Source organism: Schistocerca serialis, chromosome 3 (genome assembly GCF_023864345.2).
Source record: "Schistocerca serialis cubense isolate TAMUIC-IGC-003099 chromosome 3, iqSchSeri2.2, whole genome shotgun sequence".
NCBI lineage: Eukaryota > Metazoa > Arthropoda > Insecta > Orthoptera > Acrididae > Schistocerca > Schistocerca serialis.
In genome coordinates, this window is record NC_064640.1 from 681,800,111 (window position 1) to 681,823,086 (window position 22,976).

At 42.5% G+C, this 22,976-nt stretch overlaps 1 protein-coding gene across 2 annotated transcripts in view; it reads right to left on the bottom strand.

Annotated features, from left to right (window-relative positions):
* The window catches only part of LOC126470564 (GTPase-activating protein and VPS9 domain-containing protein 1), a 366,100-nt gene that overhangs the window by 27,290 nt on the left and 315,834 nt on the right, over positions 1-22,976 (bottom strand). For both annotated transcript variants that reach the window (XM_050098503.1, XM_050098502.1), the window contains exons 26-27: positions 14,344-14,458; positions 13,469-13,541 (exon numbers count right to left, since the gene is read on the bottom strand). In XM_050098503.1, coding sequence (XP_049954460.1) covers positions 13,469-13,541; positions 14,344-14,458 — 188 coding nt within the window. The remainder of the gene's footprint in view (positions 1-13,468; positions 13,542-14,343; positions 14,459-22,976) is intronic.

Below are 22,976 nucleotides of genomic sequence, written 5' to 3' on the forward strand. Positions count from 1 at the left end.
TGTCCCTTCATGTTTCCACTTCACTATCACATTGGAAACAGTGGACCTAGGGATGTTTAGGAGTGTGGAAATCTCGCGTACAGACGTATGACACATGTAAATAAACGTAAATTTCATGTGACTAGGGCCTCCCATCAGGTAGAACGTTCGTTGGTTCTATTCGACACCACTTTGGCGACTTGCGTGTTGATGGGGTTGAAATGATAATGACTAGGACAACACAACACAAAGTCCCTGAGCAGAGAAAATCTCTGACTCGGCCGGGAATTGAACCCGGGCCCTCAGAATTGACATTCTGTCGCACTGACCACTCAGCTACCGGGGGTGGACATGACACATTTGACACCAATCATCTGACCACGTTTGAAGTCCGTCAGTTCAGCAGAGCACTCCATTTTGCTCTCTCAAGATTTCTCACGACTACTGAGGTTGCTGATATGGAGTACCTGGCAGTAGGTGGTAGCACACTGCACCTAATACGAAAAACGAGGGTGTCCGGATACTTTTGATCACATAGAATAAGTAGATTTAAACACAACGGATATAATCATCTATATTACTATATAAGGACAAGTGACAGTTTAACATTGTTACCAAAAATCTTGCAAGGTTCTTGACTGATTTACTTGAAATTTTTATATGAAGCTGTAATAAACATTTGGACAGAGAGAGGTTACACAAGGAGTTCCTTAACATTGAGAGTTCCTGGCCTATGTACTTCAAATTTTCATGATACTCTAATAAAATTTGGATGTGAATAGATTAGATATTTTTAAAATAAGTGTAATATATAAATATACATAAGATACAATAGGCAAGTGTTGCTGGCAAAAAGCCGTTGATCAATTTTGCACAATACTCTGATAAACATTCAGATGGATATAAAACAACACTGTACTGGTTCCTTTTAAAACTGACTGCGAGATAGAAATGCTGTGGTTTAGTTTTCTTTATTGTAGTCAATTTTAGCTACGATATCATGGCACCAATTAGACAAATTACTTCTCATACATACATATTATTGCCCCTTACACATAATTTTAATCAAACTTTGCATGCAAAACCATGTGCTATTTCATTTTATTCTTTACAGTTAGTTTTAACAGAAAACAGGAAAGTTGTATTGGCTTATCAGCTTACAATTAGAATACTACTATGGAATCTGTATTATCTGAAACTTTGTAATCCTACCCATTTGTCAATTAAAACCCTGTGGAATACCTTTATTGAAGCTACATTCTCACAGACCTAGCAGCAAGAGAGACCTCTCTCTCATACACCGTATACCAATGACCCCAACAGATTTACCGATTCATTTTAAGCAACTTCAATTTCCAATCCAGGCTTCCTTTGCAACATCAATAAACAAGGTGCATAGTCAGAGAGATGGGGGAAGGGGAGGTGGACAGAGTGAGGGGAGAAAATGAACACAGAGGAGGAGGCGGATGGAAATAGAAGGAGGAGAAGGAGACTGCAACGTATATCCAATTTGCAAACATGTTTAGCAACTGCTAAGCACTGCCAGGTTCACTGGTATTATAATAAAAATATGATAAGATCCATAATGATGGTGCCCAAAGATGTGAGACCACACAAGTGTCATTGTCCTGTAACACCACATCAACATTTGTATGGCCCCACACCTTGTAAGCTAGAACAGATGAATACATTTGACATATTTTCAAGGAGTTTTGGTTGCTATTATACTGTAAAGCAGAACTGAACACACTGTATACTATCACATCCTTAACCACTGTAACTTTGTCAGAATACTTGCATAGAAATGCAGAGCCTTATACACTAATTCAGACTGCACACTTCAGAAAGCACTGAGTGAAAAAGCAGGTAACAAAGATGGTCTAGAAACCATACAAAAATGGACTGTCTCATTACAAGCAACAGATACTGACAAAATCTAAAACCTCGTAACATAAAGCTATGGACCAGATGTTTCAGGTATATAAAGCTTCACCAGCGTAGGATAAATTTTCTTGCCGACAAGCCATGCCAAGTGAAGAATTTTTATGTAGTTTACTTGTACGAAACACATCTAAGAGTACAGAAATTGTGGTAGCTCTAATTTTAAATACACAACATAAATGAACAATACGAAATCTTATTTTATACATACATTCGAGATATCCGGTGATGGTGCCTACATATGCGAGACCACACAAATGTGATGTGCTCTTGTAGCACCACATCAACATTTGTATGGTCCCGCATCTTGTAAGCTCAGACAGACGAATTTATGCAACATATTATTTAGGATTTTGGGTTGTTAGTATACTGTAAAGACAAACTGAATATCCTGGTTTTAGGGCGCACAACTTCAACAGTCATTAGCGCCCAGACTACGTCAGGAATGCACTGCGAGTCACAAGTTTAAAACAGCAACGAAACGGAAAACACGATAAAAGACAGAGTGACAGGCATAGGATTAAAAAAAACAGCATAATCAAATGTCCTTAGAGAGGGTTGTCAAGTTGATAAAATGAAGAACGCGAGCAGCTGCTCGTGGGTCATCCGCTAAAATGGCATCTAGAGTACATGGCAGGCCAAGATCAAGACGCAGTGTGTTAAAATCCAGACAGGACGTTAAAATGTGGCGGACCGTCAGCAATTGCCCACATGGGCAGAACGGCGCCGGCACAGCCGTCAGCAAATGGCGATGGCTGAACCGGCAGTGTCCAATTCGTAACCGGGCCAAAACTACCTCCTCCCACCGAGAAGGGCGTGAGGAGCACGTCCAAGCCGCGGGAAGAGGTTTCAAGGCCCAAAGCTTGTTGTCTGTAAGCGCAGCCCAATCGGCATGCCACAGCGATAAAATGCGCCGACAAATGACCCTGCTATAATCTGACAAAGGGACACAACAAGAAGCTGTCCGAGGCTGAAGGACCGCAGCCTTGGCCGCGGCATCTGCAGCTTCGTTCCCAGGGATACCGACATGGCCAGGAACCCACATAAGGCTAACCGGAGAACCGACGTCCACCAGCTGCTGAAGAGAGCTTTGGATCCGGTGCACGAAAGGGTGAACCGGGTACGGATCACTGAGGCTCTGGATGGCGCTCAGGGAATCGGAGCAGATGACATATGCAGAATGTCGGTGGCGGCAGATGTAAAGAACAGCCTGGTAGAGGGCAAAGAGCTCAGCTGTGAAGACCGAACAATGGCCATGGAGCCGGTATTTGAAACTTTGTGCCCCGAAAATAAAAGAACACCCGACCCCATCATTGGTCTTAGAGCCATCTGTATAAATGAAGGTCATATTAATGAACTTCGAATGAAGTTCGACAAAACAGGAGTGGTAGACTGAACCGGAGGTAACCTCCTTTGGGAGCGAGCGGAGGTCAAGGTGGACGCGAACCTGAGCCTGGAGCCAAGGTGGCGTGTAGCTCTCGCCCACTCGAAAGGTTGCAGGGAGTGAAAAATTAAGGTGTTGAAGGAGGCGACGAAAGCGAACTCCAGGGGGTAGCAGGGGAGAGACATACAACCCGTATTGACGGTCGAGAGAGTCATCAAAAAAGGAACGATAAGACGGGTGGTCGGGCATTGCCAGTAGCCGACAGGCATACCGACAAAGCAGTATATCGCGCCGGTAGGTGAGTGGCAATTCACCAGCGTCAGCATGAAGACTCTCGACGGGACTAGTATAAAACACTCCGATCGCAAGTCGTAAACCCCAATGTTGTATGGAGTTGAGGCGGCGTAAGATGGACGGCCGTGCAGAGGAGTATACGAAGCTCTCATAATCCAGCTTGGAGTGGACGATCGACCGATATAGGCGAAGTAGGACGGTTCGATCCGCTCCCCACGACATACCACTGAGAAAACGGAGGACATTTAGAGAACGGGTACAACGGGCAGCCAAATATGACACATGTGGAGACCAGCTAAGTTTCCTGTCAAATGTAAGACCTAAAAATTTTGTTGTCTCCACGAATGGGAGAGCAACGGGACCGAGTCGTAAGGACGGTGGGAGAAACTCTTTGTAGCGCCAGAAGTTAATACAGACAGTCTTCTCGGCAGAAAAACGGAAGCCACTGGTGACACTCCAGGAGTAAAGACGGTCAAGAGAACGCTGAAGACAGCGCTCCAGGAAACACGTACGCTGCGCACTGCAATAGATGGTAAAATCGTCCACGAAAAGGGAGCCTGATACATCAGCTGGGAGGCAATCCATTATTGGATTGATCGCTATGGCAAAGAGAGCAACGCTCAAAACTGAGCCCTGTGGCACCCCATTCTCCTGGCGAAAGGTGTCTGACAGGACAGAACCCACACGTACCCTGAACTGTTGATCCATTAAAAAGGAACGAATAAAAAGAGGGAGGCGGCCGCGAAGACCCCATGTATGCATGGCGCAGAGAATGCCCGCCCTCCAACAGGTGTCGTAAGCCTTCTCCAAATCAAAGAACACAGCCGCGGTCGGGCGCTTCCGCAAGAAGTTATTCATAATGAAGGTTGACAAAGTAACCAGATGGTCAACAGCAGACCGGCGCCTACGAAATCCACATTGTACATTGGTAAGTAGGCGTCGAGACTCGAGCAACCAAACCAAACGGGAGTTAACCATTCGCTCCATCACTTTACAGACACAGCTGGTAAGCGAGATGGGTCGATAACTGGAAGGCAAGTGCTTGTCCTTCCCCGGCTTAGGGATCGGGACAACAATAGACTCGCGCCAGCATGCGGGAACATGTCCCTCAATCCAGATGCGATTGTAAGTACGAAGAATAAAACCTTTACCCGCAGGAGAAAGGTTCTTCAGCATCTGAATATGAATAGAATCAGGCCCTGGAGCGGAGGACCGTGATCGGCCAAGTGTGTTTTCGAGTTCCCGCATGGTGAATGGGGCATTATAACTTTCACGATTCGAGGAGCGGAAGTTAGGTGGCCTAGCCTCCTCTGCCTGTTTGCGGGGGAGGAAGGCAGGGTGGTAATGAGCGGAGCTCGAAACCTCTGCGAAAAAGCGGCCGAAGACATTGGAGACAGCCTCAGGGGCCACAAGGACGTCATTCGCGACCGCCAAGCCAGAAACTGGTGAGTGGACCTTAGTGCCAGATAGCCGGCGCAGGCTACCCCAGACAACAGAAGAAGGAGTAAAACTGTTGAAGGTGCTTGTGAAAGCAGCCCAGCTGGCTTTCTTGCTTTCTTTAATAATACAACGACACTGTGCATGTAATCGTTTGTAATTGATACAATTCGCCACTGTAGGGTGTCATTTAAAGGTGCGTAAAGCACGTCGACGAGCACGTAAAGCGTCTCTACATGCTGCGGTCCACCAGGGAACCGGTACGCGACGTGGAGAAGAGGTAGGGTGAGGGATGGAATATTCAGCAGCAGTGAGAATGACTTGCGTGAGGTGTGCGACCTGACGATCGCAGCTTGTGAAGGTTTGATCCTGAAAGGTCGCCCTGGAAGAGAAGAGCCCCCAGTCTGATTTGGAGATGGTCCAACTAGATGAGCACGGAGAGGGGGTATGCTGCAGGAGATGGATAACACAAGGGAAGTGGTCGCTCGAATATTTATCAGAAAGTGCATACCACTCAAACCGGCGTGCAGGTTGGGGAGTACATATAGAGAGGTCTAAATGGGAATAGGTGTGAGATGTGTCCGAAAGAAAAGTAGGGGCGCCAGTATTGAGGCAGACAAGATTGAGCTGGTTGAAAAGGTCTGCTAACAGGGAGCCCCTCGGGCAGGATGCCGGAGAGCCCCAAAGGGGATGGTGGGCATTGAAGTCTCCAGTTAACAAAAATGGTGCAGGTAGCTGAGCAATAAGTTGCATCATGTCTGCCCTGGTAACGGCAGACGACGATGGAGTGTAAACGGTACAAATGGAAAATGTAAAAGTGGGGAGAGTAATGCGGATGGCAACTGCCTGCAGGCCGGTGTGCAACGTGATGGGGTCATAGTAAATATCATCCCGGACCAGCAACATAACCCCTCCATGAGCTGGGATACCTACCACAGGGGGTAGGTCAAAACGCACAGAGGTGTAGTGTGCCAAGGCAATTTGATCGCATGGGCGTAGCTTCGTTTCCTGGAGGGCTACGACGAGCGGACGGTGCAAGCGGAGCAGCAACTTCAAGTCCTCTCGGTTGGAGTGAATGCTGCGAATATTCCAGTGAATAAGTGCCATCGTAAGAAGAAAAGGAAGATGAAAGAAGGGGTCACCTCGAAGGCCGCTGAGGGCCTGGCTTCGAGCGAGCACTGCCGCCGCTATCAGTAGGCGGACAGTCATCGTCCATTGGTTCTATAGGTTCATCGGCCATCTTGGTAAGATGGCCGGGAGGGGGAGCTTCCTCCGCCGGTGAACGGCCAGATGTTCAGCTACCAGCGGTGCGGCCAGGCGAAACGGATGACGGCCTGGGGCGGCAACCGATGGGTGGCGCAGGAGAAGAAATGCGCCGTGGCGGAGAAGGAGAACTGTGCTTCCTATGAGCCTTCTTGGAAGGTCGTTTGGTGGAAGTACCGGTCGATGGCTGGGAGGTCGAGGTACGTAGGAAGTTTGCACGGGACAGTTCCTTCTTGAAGGCCCGTGCATCTGACTTCTGGGTCTTCATCTTAGCAGAAGCTGATGAAGGGGCTGGTGTCTGTGGGGTGATGGGAGGAAGAGGAGACGTCGACTGCGCGATCTTAGCACTGGCCGAACGGACGACCGTGGTGCTGAAGGTCAGATCGCATGTCTGGGTTGCCACCTCCCTGGTAGTCCGAGGAGAGGCGAGGACAGTACTGTATTTCCCCGCTGGGAGCAGCGTGGGCTTCCTACTAGCCAATAGCTTGCGAGCAGCCGAGGTGGACACTTTCTCTTTGACCCGAATTTCTTGGATACAGCGTTCTTCCTTATAGACGGGACAGTCGCGGGAGGATGCGGCATGGTCACCCTGACAGTTCACACAACGAGGAGACGGAGGTGGACAGTCACCCTCATGGGCATCCCTGCCACAAGTGACACATTTAGCCGCATTGGAACAAGACTGTCGAGTGTGATTGAAATGCTGACACTGGTAGCAGCGCGTAGGTGTCGGGACATAGGGGCGAACAGAAATAACCTCGTAGCCCGCCTTGATGCGCGATGGCAGCTTAACACTATCAAAGGTCAAGAAAAGTGTCCGGGTCGGTACAAGGTCATTGTTGACCTTTTTCATGACCCTATGGACAGCCGTCACGCCCTGCTCAGCGAGGAAAGATTGAATCTCCTCGTCAGTCAATCCGTCGAGGGATCTAGTATAGACCACACCACTAGACGAATTCAAAGTTCGGTGAGCCTCCACCTGGACAGGGAACGTGTACAGGAGTGTGGCTCGAAGCAGTTTCTGTGCCTGAAAGGCGCTCTCAGTTTCTAGTAACAAGGTACCATTACGCAACCTGGTACAAGATTTGACAGATCCGGCTATGGCACCTACGCCCTTCTGGATAACGAAAGGGTTGACAGAGGAAAAATTCTTTCCATCCTCAGATCGAGAAATGACGAGGAACTGTGGGGTAGGCGGTAGTACTTTTGTCACTGGGGGCTGGTCATCTTTCCGTTTGTGGGCAGAAGTCGAGAGAGAAGAAGAGAAATCCATTGCGGAGGAATCCCCCATGATTGCCAGCGTCTCCGATGGCGCGCTCCTTCCTTAAGGGGACCCTCTCAGAGGGCACTCCCGCCTTAGGTGAATGTTTACACCTCAGGTCACACCTCCCGAGAAACAGACGGAGGGACCAATCAGCATGGTCAGAAGGTATCAGCTCAGGCAATCACCCCTCCCTGGGCCTGGCCTTTACCAGGGGGTACGTGTGTGCCTTACTTGTCTACCCAGGGTGGGGAATTACGCGTTACCCCGTCACCGGCTACACGTGCGAACGCGTGGGTCGGCCTTCAGGCGCAAGGAGAAGAAGGCAAGGAGAAGAAGGCAAGGAGGAGGAGGCAAGGAGAAGGAGGCAAGGAGAAGGAGGCAAGGAGAAGGAGGCAAGGAGAAGGAGGCACGGAGAAGGAGGCAAGGAGAAGAAGGCAAGGAGAAGAAGGCAAGGGAAAGAGTAAGGAAGACAGTGAGATGAGAAGAACAAAGAAAGGAACCAACCAAAGAAGGAAGAAACGAGAAGTGAAAAACCAAAAAGACCACAAATATAGGTCGTGGGACCGTCCATCTCCGGACGCAGGCGCTAACTACCCCCTTGAGGGGGATGGACTCCTTTTAGTCGCCTCTTACGACAGGCAGGAAGACCTCTGGCCTATTCTAACCCCCGGATCTGCAGGGGGGATTGTATCTTTAACCACTGTAAGTTTGTGAGGACACTTGCACAGAAATGTAGAGCCCTATTTACTAACTTGGACTGGGCACCTCAGAAACCACAGAGTGAAAAAGCACGTGACAAAGCAGGCAGGGAAATCAAACAAAAATGGAATGCCTCGTTACAAGCTACAAATACCAACAAAATCTAAAATCTTGTAACATAAAGCTATGAACCAGAAGGTGTTACAAGAACATAAAGCTTCACCAGTATTTGGTAAATTTGCTTGCCAACAAGCCATGCCAAGCAAATAATTTTTATCCAGTTTATTTGTGTGAACCACGTATCAGAGTACAGAAATTTTCATGGTGCTACTTCTAATTTAAAATACGCAACACAAATTAACAATAAGAAATCTTCTATTATACATACGTTTAGGACAACTGGTGATTGTGCCCACAGATGCGAGACCACACAAACGTGATGTGCTCTGTAGCACCACATCGACATTTGTATGGTCCCGCACCTCGCGAGCTAAGGCAGATGAATACATCCAACATATTATCGAGGACTTTGGGTTGCAAGTATACTGTAAAGAAGAACTGAATACACTTTAAAATATCATACATGTATTATGCTGTAACCTGTTTTATAAATTCACTGAATTGCAGAATACACTGTGTAATTGTCATTGTATTATCAAAATGTCAATGCCTATATGTAATGATATAACATGTAGCAATTGAAATACATCAAATAGTGGAACAAATAAATAAATAAATCAAAACAATTAACTCAACTGAGACATAACTTACGGCTGAACACCAAGGATCTCACAGTCATATTTCTTCCACTGTTAAAAAAAAAGGCCGACATCTTTTGTGGAAGTTGTGTCGCTCTACTGATATTAAATTTCAAATTATTGAGTTCTTTACTATCCCATTACTTTTACAAAAATCTGATCTGTAAAGCAGTCCTTTGATTCTATTTTGTGTGACAAAATAATGAAAACACAGTGCTGCTGCTAGGAATACAGTCATTTCTAGAGATTCATTCTAGCAGTTTTCTATTATTATAGTGCTTTCACACACTACAAATGATTCCAAGCAATATATTTCACACTCTCAGTGCACTTGGCCTGAAGAACATTGTGCAAACTGTTTAGTATCTGGTTTTCTCAATCACTGCATGCAACAGGAGAGCTGAATTAACATATTTGCACTTCAGTTTCCACTCAATTTGATGAGTTTCATAAACTTTTTGTCCAAGAAATAGGTCCAATATCCAAATTTTGTGTTTATAAACATACTCCAAATGAACAAGTTGAGGACGACTGGTTACTTTAATAAAGTAATGTGGCCTAAAGCCATCCTCACACAGGCCTCGTTTCTCATGAAGCACAACAAATGTGGTTTCATCATGGTTGGTGCAGACTTGGAAACGAGCTGGCACGTAACATGGAACTGTCTCCTCCTCGCAATTTGCGACCACTGCACATTTCAGTGACAGTTCTCAGCTGTATCTGGTGCACAATCCACACAGTTCATTTACGAAAATGGATAAACATAAAATTGCTATGTTAGCCCTATTAAAATCCAAAGTTGGCTCCTTGTTTATATGATAGCCATATTGTTATGTCTATGGTATACACAAATAAGAACTTCAGTGTCCATGAACATAAGGCAAAAAGAAATGTTCTATATCCAGCCAGTAAGGACATCAGCTCAAAGAAAAACACTCCAAATATAGCACAAGAAAGAATGTTCATCATTTCTGGACATAGATAATGTGCTTTATCCATTCCATTTATGGTGGTACTGCGTAATGTGAGAGGTACTCCTACGTATCTTGTTAGTGGCTACAGCAGTTATGAGAATGGAGGGGTTACAGCATGGGATATTTGTTTATGAATCAAGTCTGAGATGGTTTTGATTGTCTGTGAAGGCACCATTAAAGTAGTCAACATATTAGGAGACAAACTGCTCAGCATCAAAGATGTGATGTCAGTAATGAAAATTTATGCCTTAACATACAAAATTTCATTGCAATAGCTGAGCAGACAGTGTGTGTGTTTGTGCAGGACTTGGTTTCAACTCCTGGTATTGTTAAAGATTATTTTTTATTGATTGGAAGACTGAAACAAGTTACACTCAGCCTTGTGAAACAATGAAGATGAGACACTTGGATGAGAAGTAGCAGCTCCAAGGTATATAAAACTGACAGTGGCTGTGATAGCAGTATGCAGACATGTCCCGCTATACCACATCCAAATGATGTTGTAGGCACAGGATGACTTGGCTGTGGTCATCACCATGCGGTCTTCAGGCCTGATCATGGAGTTCCTTTTTAATATTTGGTTAACATCAAACTCATTGTGTGAGCTATCAGAAAAATCATACTGTAAATGGTTATAGTCATAACACATAATAACAGAAATGTTGTTCAAGAGTGCATCATACCTTATCAGATTGTAAGATATGTTAGAAAGGTAACATCTATTGACACCATTTTGAAGTGCACATTTTATTTAGAGGTGTAAGTTGCCAGGGTGGTAAAGTAGAAACTAATTTTGCAATTTTATAATGAATAATGTCTTCAGCAAATTGGCCCCCCCTTTTCCCTGTAAATGCTTGGCATAGGTCATTCATCTGGAAGGAGATGCTGATGGTCACTCTAGAGCAGAAGGCAGAAAGATACTGTTATCTTAGCTGTTATATTAGAGTGTCATTTTCTCAAACTGTTCTACCTTCAAAGAAGAAGAATGACGTGTCCAAGGTGTTGAGAGATCCATGAGCACATTTTTCACTGTGCTGGCACTGGGATAAATTTGAAAAGTAAAGCAGCAAAGAAGCTGAACTAGGATATTACATTGATTTGATGAGGTGAAGAAAATGCGATGAGGTGTGGAAGCAAATCTGTGTGTGGTTGGGAGGGTATTAGAATTTATCATAAATACAGCAGGCAGTTCTGGTAGAGAATGACACTCTTTTGTAGCTGGTTCAAATTCTCTTTGTGAAGTCAAGAGTAATTTTCCAGAATTTTACATTTATTTGTGGTTAAGTTCCAAAAATATTTTGTGTCTGCAGATTTTAATGATCTTGTTAACACAATAAAATAGGGACAACTGCTGGCCACTAGGATGCTGCTGGTGCTGGTTATTTCAACATTTGTAACATTTAATTTTACGTGTAATCACCAGAAGGGCCAAGAAGGGGTTGTTGATTAAAGGACAACTGAAATTGGATTTCAGGTGAATGTACCTGAGTGTAAGGCGACCCTGAATACAAGATGACCCCCTTTTCTTTAAGAGGTTCATTGACAAAATTTGATTTTCACCATATTCTGACTAATCAAAATTACAAACTGTTTACTTGATACAATGTACCTGCTTTACAAAAGTTAATATTATACCTATTCCAAACTTTGGCCTTTTATTGATTTTCTAAATTTTGATAATACATGGAGTAATGAAATAAACGAAAAAGAATGTGGGTATGTACAGGGTTGTTTGAGGGCAAGTTGGTGGGTTTGAAGTCAGCAGAACATTGATAGTAGTAAGGTTGTGGGCAAGGTGTCTGTTAATGTACAGGTAGGGAGCATCACTGCCATTTTTAATACTTTCAGTTTGAGAGGAAGATATACAAAAAAAAAAAAAAAAAAATCTGCAGAATGACCATCATATGCATAGTATCATAGCTTATCGATACTGCTGGAGTTGGTGCCTCGATGAAGAACTTTCAGGTGTCAACCCACGAAGAGTGTCAGGATGGTGTTATAAGCGGTGGGCACTTGGGCTCCTTTTTCTTCTTAGAGATTAGTTCCACACTGTTAGCTGGTGCCGAACATTACACTGAGCTGTTGATAGATAGCTCTACATGCAAACATTCAGTGTACACAGATGCACACCTGTGTTGCGCCTCTGCTGACAGCTAGCCACAGCTTCCACTAGTTGTCAACACTGTAGCAGTTCTTCAGCAACAATTTGAGTAAAATATATATAAAGTGCACTGGTGTCACCTAATTTTTTGCTTGTTTATCCAGATTCCTATGGCAACAGATCCCTTTGGCTTCCTTCCACCTATTTATCATTAGCAAGAAAAACGTAAAATTTGGCTCAACAGAACATAACGGTTGCTGACTCATATCATAAAAATCTGACAAACTGTTGACAGGTCACCTAGAAAAATCCTCTTAGCCAAGTTATTTCAGTGTAAAAGGCTTAGTTGCAAGATCTGTCCCATGTACCTATCCAGCATATCTTATTCCAGTCCTGCCACAGGCATTTCCTTCCCTATCAGAGGCCGTTCCATCTCTGAGAGCAGTCATATCATATATCAATTCAACTGCAACTTTTGCAGAGGATTTCATGTAGGCATACCACCAACCAGCTATCTTACCACATGAAGAGCCACTGCCAAACAGCAGCAAAGTGTTAAAGATGATCACTCTAAGGGAAAGCAAGCTGCAGGGTATAGGGCATAATGTGCTTGATTTCAACATGATTCACTACCTATGCCTTCATGTATCCTCCCCTGTTCATTTGTTCCAACATCTCTCCCCAGCCCCCATCCTCCTCTTGCTCTAATCCAAAATTCCTACTTTATTATGTAATTCATGTGACTTATCCTGTCAGCACTAAGATAAGCTCATGGACATCACATTTAAATACCCTTGCCTAGCTGCTTCTCCCTCTCCTAGAAAACCACCTCCTTTCTCCTCTCACTCATTCTTCTGACTGCACTGCAGGACAAAATGGCTCTGGGTTTATCACTGTTTGTTTGTAGCTCTGTTTATATTTATGTTATCTTTACACTTTCCTTCTATGAGTAAGTGAGGTAAAAAAAAAAAAATTACAATAAGGTCAGCCATTGCACTGTTTACTTCTCCAGACAGAACAAAGGGAAATCAGACACACATTCCTATATTAACTGTATCACTAATTCACAGCAAGTATAATCATTCTGTAATCTTCATTCATGTATAAAGTTGCCTGATGATGATGATCCAGTAAAATCTGCAATTAATAAACAGCTGTAAATGAAATTAAGAAACCACAGTGGAAAATCATGTTCCTTCGGGTGGTTTCTCTTTTTCTTCTGCTGAAGGAGTCGTGGAAACTCTGAAATCTTGTGTATTTGCCCACTCACTTGGTGATGATATACCTCTTATAATGGCATATTTACTATGTTACAAAATTTAATAGCACACAGCAAATTAATGAATTGCAGTTGACAAAGCTTGTAATACAAACCTTAGGCACTCTTAAATCCTTGTGGTCAGGGGTGATTACAATGGATAATTTTTTCATGTGTTCATGGAGAACTCTGTAAACATGAGAAGAGAGATTTAAATAGTATGGCAATTGTTACAAACTACAACATACAACAATAATGATATTTTTGTTGAAATATGGCAAATAGAAAACTCAGCAATATCAGAGAAGGAAAGTTGCTACTCACCATACAGTTGAGATGCTGAGTCATGATACGCACTAGAAAGATTCACACAATTATAGCTTTTGGCCATTAAGGCCTTTGTCAGCAATAGATACACATACACACGAGCGCCCATGCACCCCCCCCCCCTCCCCCCACACACACATGCAAATGCAACTGCAACCTGTACACACATCTGCAGTCTCAGATAAAGTGGGGTTTCAGTTATCTGAGACTGGAGACGTGTGTGCAAGTTGCGTTTGCATTTGTGTGTGTGTGTGTGTGTGTGTGTGTGTGTGTGTGTGTGTGTGTGTGTGTGTATTGCTGACAAAAGCCTTAATGGCCGAAATCTATAATTGTATGAGTCTTTTTGTTGTGCCTATCGCGACTCAGCATCTCCGCTATATGGTGAGTAGCAATTTTCCTTCTCTAATATTGTTACATTCCATCCTGGATTTTCCATTGTTCAACAATATCTTAAATATTCAGAAATAACATACATGTTAAGTGATAATGGCTGACACTGTTGTGAACTACCAGACTACTGTACTGCAACAATAAAACCATGAAACAGTAATACTTCTGTGGTATTACAACTGCCATTAAATAAATTCTCAAGACATAATAGTATAAGGATAGAAATAAGTAACATTAATACATGACAATCAACAGTATTAAAAAATCTACATACTGATCTCTTGAGATGTCGCCATCACCATTTGGGTATATTGCTTGGAGGTACACACGACTTATCACTGCCCTCTCAATGGCGGTATGAGCTTGACTTATTTGAGCACTACTAGCAGCTGGAAAAAAATAAATATGAAAGCTTCTTTTGGAATGCTGAAAAATGCTTGCTAGATGAGATCTCCAAATAAATGTATGGGTGGAGCATGAGAGAGATGAAACATGATATTTTACACACAACAAATGCAACAAAATTTGCTGAGCGCATTACATTGCACAGTAAATATAAGGTATATACATTCTAGAGTAGCATTAAACAGTTTTAATACTAGTAAAAAAAGTGACATATGACTGTAAACACCATTTGTGACAGAAGAGAAGCATTTACTTAACAGTGATTAAATTAATCAATTGAAATGGCACTAACAATAAAACAGCAATTGAAAGAAAGAGAGAGAGAGAGAGAGAGAGAGAGAGAGAGAGAGAGAGAGAGAGAGAGTGATGTACGGTTATCACCCTGATTAATGTTAAAGAGCACTAAATACCTCATCAGACGAACATCCACAACTGAGGAAGATTTTTATAGAATAAAAATCTGCTTTTTCAGTTGCCTGAAATTTCTTAATTTAGTGCACAACCGGTTTCAGATCATAAAGCTTAATCTTCAACTGCCACCAAAGAATTATGGGAACATAAATATGTGACAGTTGCGCCAGTCAGTCAAGGGGCGGACGCGGTGTCACACCCATGTAAAAAAAAAACACACGGGAGTGTAGAATCAGCAACCACAGCACCTGCACAACCTAAGTGTCGTACTCTCCAGGTGGGCACTGTGATTGTTAGTCCTACACTCCCACACATTCGTTTGATGTGGGTGTGATGCCCTCGGTCTGACTGATCCGACCACCACAAGTTTAAGTTGCTACCATTATTTGTTGGCACCTGAAGATGGAGCTTTAGTTTGGAAACCAGTCATGCAATAAATTAAGAAACTACTGACAACTGAAGCAGATTTTTATTTTTAAAAAGTGTTAATAAAATACTAACTTAATAACGCTAAAAAATAACTCTGAAGTGTGGCTTTCTGATCATATTAAAAAAGAAAAGAAAGAAAGAATAAAAGAAAGAAAGGAAGGATGAACCAATCATTCTGATATCATACTAAGACCATCTCCCAAATAATAATTTAGGGAGCAAGTCAGACTTTCAAAAAGTCTTTAAAGTCTTATCGCATTTGCCTCAACATCTGCTAAACCAGAGAACAGATTAGATCATAAATTAACCATTGGCCTCTTGTCTGAATATAAAATACACTCAGTTAAAATGTGTCATACTGAAATCAATATGTCACAAGCCCCACACATTGGAGGGTACTTCCACCAGAGCAGGAAGCCATCTGTTATTGAATTGTGCCCTGTCTGAAGGGAAGTGAGAACAACTTCATCTTACCTCAGTGGTCAGGAGGTGGTAAGCCACAGCTGAGTAGCTGATTCTGCCAACGATGACTCGTTCGTCACTTCCAACCACTCTTCTTTCCACTGACACAAAATCCTGCACCTCAACAGTGCGGATATGTAGGGTGATATTACACTAATCCACCCAATTAAGAATATAGGTCTTTGGTTGCCACATCCGATAACTCATTTCCATGAAATCCCTTGTGCCTTGGTACCCTGTAGATTGACATCTCCTTCTCCTGCCTTTGTAGGTGGAAATGAGAATTCTGGATGTTCTGGACATAATTTTCTGCTGCGTACATTTGTTAATAGATTTAAGGGCACTTTGAGAATAAGAGAACATAAGGAATTTCTCAGTAAGGATACATCCCATCTGCTCTGGTGTCATCAAGATTGAGTGTAATTCTGCATTAATATGGTAAATTTGTGTCAAACTATTTTAGGGAACACAATCAAGAAAATCACTCCTTAGTCCCATCTGAGAATACAGTTACATGGTTGTGATGCTCATCTAAAATTTCATTAATAATCAAATTAAAAAAAACTTGTTTCAATGAGTGTACTCTCTCATGTACCTCACTAAATCTAAAATTATTCTGGGTCTCTTTAGTAACCACAGTGGCAGTTGGAGTTGGTATTAGCCCACACCAAGTGCCACTAGATAATGATTTGCACAGATCCCAATTGGGGTTGCTTGTGGACAATTTGTGAAGATTACTCCACATGAAGGTGAGCAACAGTTTTGTATACAGGCAATTCTAGAATAGAGAGGAATCTGTGTGCCTCATGGACTACGAGGATTATTGGATGGAAAGTGGTAGCTCACCAGCCGCAGCACAGATGATCCTGTAAGCACCTTGGGCAAGTCTAGACCCCCCATAGTGCATGGTGCCATTGATTTTGAGGCAGATGGGTCTTGCTGGTCAATAAACTGTGCATCCATAATACAACTAGAATCGAGAAAAAGCTTTATAGAAATGGAGCAGATGCAACCTGTTGTTAGCCAAGACTTGAACTAAGCCGGCCGGGGTGGCCAAGCGGCTAAAGGCGCTACAGTCTGGAACCGCGCGGCCGCTACGGTCGCAGGTTCGAATCCTGCCTCGGGCATGGATGTGTGTGATGTCCTTAGGTTAGTTAGGTTTAAGTAGTTCTAAATTCTAGGGGACTGATGACCTTAGAAGTTAAGTCCCATAGTGCTCAGAGCCATTTGAACCATTTGACTTGAACTAAGATACTCCAACATGTGTAGTGCCTTGAGGCACCTCACCTTTAGGTCGTCAATGAAGAATGGACCTTGTTGAAGAGGTGTAGCTTGTGTATCTCAATGATACAGATAGCAGAAATCTATTTGCAGCTGCTAATACAATTAAACTTCAGCTGCACATTTATTAGGTGTCATATGAAAATTTATGCCACAACACAACTCAAACCCAGATTTCTCACCTCATGTGAGCGGTCGTCTTAACCACTTTGGCTATCCGAGCACACTTCTTGGACCGACCCAAACTCCCATGTCACTGTGTGTCCACATCCTGCACTTGCACAGATGCTGCGAGTCCCACACAGGGAGAGCCTTTACTATTATTGTCGGGCCTGTCTAGGCATGTAATACTATTTTACAGTGGTATGATCAACAGCTGTATGAAATACAAAAAATCGCACTTGCAACAGCCCTGGAGTAGATGACATTCCATCAGAGTTGTTGAGACCCTACAGAGAGCCAGCTGCAACAAAACTATTCACCCTGGTGTCCAAGGTAAATGAGACAGGGAAAATCCCCTCAGACTTTCAAATAGAATGCCATAATTCAAACTTGAAAGAAAGCAGACATTGACATGTGTGAATACTATCAAACCATCACTTTAATAAGATGTGGTAGCAAAATATTGGCAAAAATATTATTTACAGAAGAACGGAAAAATTGTTAGAAGCTGTCCCCTGAAAACAGCAGTTTGGGTTCCAGAGAAATGTAGAAATACGCGAAGCAATACTGACCCTTCGTCTTCTCTTAGAGAATAAGATGAAGGGTGGTAAACCAAAATTTATAACATTTGTAGATTTAGAGAAAGATTAGACAACACTGACTGCACACTCTCGAACTTTGAATATAGCAGGGATAAAATGGGAGTGAAAGGTTACTTACAATTTGTACAGAAATCAGACTGCAGTTGTGCGTGTTGAGGGACATGAAAGGGAAGCAGTAGCTAATAAAGTGAGACAGTACTGTAGCCTATCCTCCATTTCATTAAATCTGTACACCAAGCAAACTGTAAAGGAAACCAATGAGAAATTTGGAAAAGGAATTATAGTTCAGTGACAAAATAAAAAGCTTTGAGGTTTGGCAGTGACAATGTAATTCTGTCAAGAGATAGTATAGGAGTTGGAAGAATGGTTGAATCAAATGGATAGTATCTTAAAAAGAGATTATAAGATGAGCATTAACAGAAGTAAAACAAAAGTAAAGCAATGTAGTCTAATTAGCTGATGCTAAGACAAGGGTAACAAAATGACTATAGCTATTCATAAAACCACATACATACATACATACATCAGAAGGGAAGACTTTCTCTTGCCAGAAATCCTTCCATGAGGCTCAACAGAATCCCTGTAAAACACAGCATTGTTCGTAGATAGATTCTTCTAGACGAGAAAAGAACCTTTCTAGAATGTGTAAAATCTGTTACTCAGCAAGTGGCTAAAATTATGCACAATATTCCCATGCTAGCACTGCTGACACTAAATTACCATTGCATATGGTGTGGTCATATGACAGAGCTATCTTCAATGCTATTTTGGGCATTCCTGCCTGTGACTGGGCACACTGCATTTGACTAGGTAGCTACAAAACAATACTGCGATAATTCAGCAGAGTGTGCTTTTGAGGTCTTTCACACTACACTTGTCCACTGTTTATTGGCGCTTCCCGGGATATGTCCAATGGATATTGTGGTGGCTAGAGAGAGACTGCAGACAATTAGATTGTGATCTGCAAAAAACTAAGTGACCAATGCTTGTGGACTACAATTAATACAATTCTACATACAATGCATAAAAGTCAAAAGCTTAACTTTCAGTCTATAAGATTAAGTGGCTGCTCTGAATATAAAAATAACATCAAAAGATCACAAGTGTTTCCTCCATTATAGATAATTACAGGTACATATAAATTTCCTCCTCAGGGGACACCCTGCCTTACAGTAGCACTGTCCGTGCAGGCAAGGAGGTTTGAGTGCTCTGGATCCTGAGGGCTATGCCAGCGATAGCTTAGCTACCAGCAGGGTCATCCATGCCGGATTGGCTGAGGGGAGGAGCCAGACAAAGTGTGTCCCACAATGGCCCACTGGTCCCGTTCACCTATCCCAAGCATGTCCTTACCCTGTCCTTTTCCCACCATCTCAAATCATAATAAAGGGTAGGGGGGTCTTAGGCACAGGGAAGCCAGCACCCTAGGGGAATAAACCCTTAAAAGAAAATCAGACAAGTTTGGAGGCTCTGAAGTGGCAGCCCACCACCAGACTAGGGAGCTGTGGGCCAATCACTGGCACTCCCAAAAACAAATCATTAAAGAAACACCAGAAAAGAACAGCCGGGCGGACTCAAAAATGATGACCTTTGGCATGAAAAAGGACAACGAAAATAGGTTTCTGGAATATTAGAACATTGAGAAAAGCCAGGAGACTGAAACAGGTTACAAAGGAGATGATGAGTTACAGGTTGGACGTTCTCGGACTTGGTGAGGTGAGATGGCTAGATTTTGGAGAAATCCAAACACAAGATGGATACGCCTCTTTATACACTGGACCCGCTGGAGAGGATGCAGAACACAGAAATGGAGTTGGACTTTTGTTAACCAAACGAGTGAAAAAGAGCCTTATGGAAGGGAAACTGGTTTCAGAAAGACTACTGACAACATGTTTTAAGACAAACATTCGAAATATCACAGTCATCCAATGCTATGCTCCTACAGAAACCTCAGATACTAAATAGAAGAAAAGAGTTTTACCTCTCCTTAAGTGACACCATTAAAAGTACCAGTAAGAGAGACATCTTGATTATTATGGGAGACCTAAATGCAAAAGTTGGAAAGAACAATGAAGGCCTAGGGCATGTAAAGGGAGTCCATGGTTTTGGAGAAATGAATGAAAATGAGGATATGTTTACAAATTTCTGTGCCAGTTATGATTTGGTGATTGGATGTACATTATTCCCACACAAGAATTGCCCATAAGGTTAGATGGGTACCCCCTGCTCACAGAACAGAAAACTAAATTGATCATATGGCACTAAGAAAAAAATTTAGAAGGTCGCTGATGAATGTGAGAAATAAACGTGGGGCTGATGTTGGCAGTTATCACCACCTTACTGCTGCAAATTTTAGACTAAGAATCATGGCTACAAATAGAAAGTCCGAACAACAGAACAAAAAATATGATGTGGGAAAACTTAGAATAAAATCAAAACAAGAAGGTTTCTGTATTGAGTTAAGGAACCGCTAAAAGGCACTTCAAGAAGCACAGGAAAATGATGAAAATAGTGTTGATGATACATGGACTCAGATTAAGGACATCTATTGCAATGTGAGCAAACAGTTCCTTGGCTTTAAAAACCATTTGAAGAAAGATTGGAGTCCGAGTGTACATGGAATTTGATCAGCTGTAGGAAGGAGATTAAGGCAAAATTAAATACGAGTAAAACAAGACAGCAGAAAACTTGAATGCAAGCTGAGTATGCAGCTACTGACTCTAAAAGATAATGATAAGAGAAAGTGGATGGATGAGCAAGCTCTGAAAGCAGAGACAGCCGCAGCAAGGGGTGATGCAAAAGAACTGTACCGCATCACTAGAATGTTGTCCAAAAAAGGTTTCAACAAGAACATACCTGTGAAAAGCAAGGAGGGTCGACTGTTGACGACAGAAGAAGACTAACTTAGAAGATGGAGAGAACATTTATCTGAAGTTTTAAACAGAGAGCAACCTGAAGAGAGGGAGAGGCAATGGAATTTTCCAGTTGCCAGTGACAGAATCAATGTAAACACACCAACTAAGACTGACATTAAAACAGCTCTCAAGCAGATAAAGAACAGGAAGGCTCCAGGAATGGATAATATTGCACCTGAGGTGCTACAAGCAGACACTGACACCACCATAAATCTACTGCATTCATTGTTTGAGAAGATATGGTCAGAAAAGTCGAGGCACAACTGAGAAAAGAGCAAGCTGGGTTTAGAGGGCGTAAAAGCTGTGTCGATCTCATCAACACATTGCGTATAATACTTTAGCACAGTGCAGAATGGCAGAACACACACTACCATACATTTATTGATTTTGAAAAGGCATTTGACTGACTCTCTTAATAGGAGAGTTATGTGGCATACCTTGGAAGAATATGGAATACCATCAAATGTAATAATTATTATTAAAGCCATGTATGATTGATATGAATGTAGGGTGCTATACAATGGAAAATTTACTGAATCTATCCAAACAAATGCTGGGGTGAGGCAGGCACGTATTCTGTCACATACCTTGTTCTTGTTGGTACTGGACACAGTAATGAAAAGACATGTTGACGGTAGCAGAAAAGGTATTCAGTGAGGAATGCAAGACAGGCTTGGAGACCTGGACTTTGCTGACGATATCTGTCTGCTCTCGCAAAGATTGCGAGACATGTAAGGAAAGTTGGAAAGACTGAAAGAGGAAACAGAAATTGCAGGACTTAAAATAAATGTTCAGAAAACTAAGGAAATAAGAATGCGATCTGAAAAACAAGCGAAGCTAACAGTGTATGGAAAGGAATTGGAACAAGTAGACTCCTTTGTATATCTAGGAAGTACCATCTGTAAAGATGGAGGGGCCAAGGAGGATGTAAGGAGTCTGATACAGAAGGCAAATGGAGCCCTTGTACAACTGTACCCTATCTGGCGTAATAAGAACATCTCGAGACAAACCAAGCTGCGCTTGTTTAGTAGCAACGTAAAGTCAGTCCTCCTGTAAAGTTGGGAAACATGGCAGGTAACAAACATGATTGTAAACCAGCTGCAAGTCTTCATAAACTGGTGTCTTTGGAAAATTATAAATGTTAAGTGACCAGATGTTATATCAAATGACCAATTGTGGGGGATGACAAACCAGCGACCAATCCGTCAACAAATAAAGGAAATAAAATGGAGGTGAATTGGTCACACAATACGCAGACAACAATTAGCTGTTGAAAAGGCAGCACTGGACTGGAACCCACAAGGAACACGTAGACACGGCCCCCCAAAAAAGACATGGAAAAGAACGGTGGAAGAAGCAGCTCTGAACGCTGGTAAAACATGCAGTGAAGTGAAAGGTTTGGCCTGCCAACAGAATCAGATGGAAGGTCTTTACTGCTGCCCAATGATCCAACAGGAAATAAGTCAAGTCACATATAAATTTAATTACGCGAAACCTTAAAATATATAGGAAATATTCAAAAAAGAAAGAATGCTATGGCCACCCACACAGGTACACATGGACTCGAGGACTGCTGATGCACGCACATACCAATGTGGGGAATGTAGAGCAGTGTAGGAACAATAGGTTTAGAAGTAGGTAAAGTTGTAGTTAGTCGGCAAACCTCAAGTTATTCCAACGCTAGCAGTAGCACATCAATTAATATAAGCTGGATGTTATTCACTTGAAACACAAGTTAATTTTTTAAAAACCACACAAAATAAAAGGAATTCTTATAAAAATTCTGTGTCACTTCCATAATACTATTAACAATGGTTTTGTTAACAAAAGTTATTTTTTATTTATTAACTTGACTGGCCACATTGGACCACTTGAGTCGTTCCATGTTTACTTTCTCTTTGAAGATCGAACTACTTGCTTCTGGAGCGTAACTTGTCGAAATCTCTACCAGTCTTCTGTGTGTCATTTCTGCTGAAAATTTACGATACATAAGAAGAGTGTTAATTTTGTTTTTGTTCTCTGCATCAGTAATCCTAAGTCAAACTCCTTCAAGATCTTGCTGAATTTCTTTGACCCACTGTCCTCCTGTCTTCTTTCCGAGACTTTTCCTCACTAGTTGTTTAAAATTCTGTTGTCAGGTAGCCGTAAGACATGAAAGAAATATGAGATTCTTTTCTTCTTCATTGTGTTGGTAACAGCAATAGACAGTTTCATTAGGGAGGATTCTCCAGACTCCATCAACC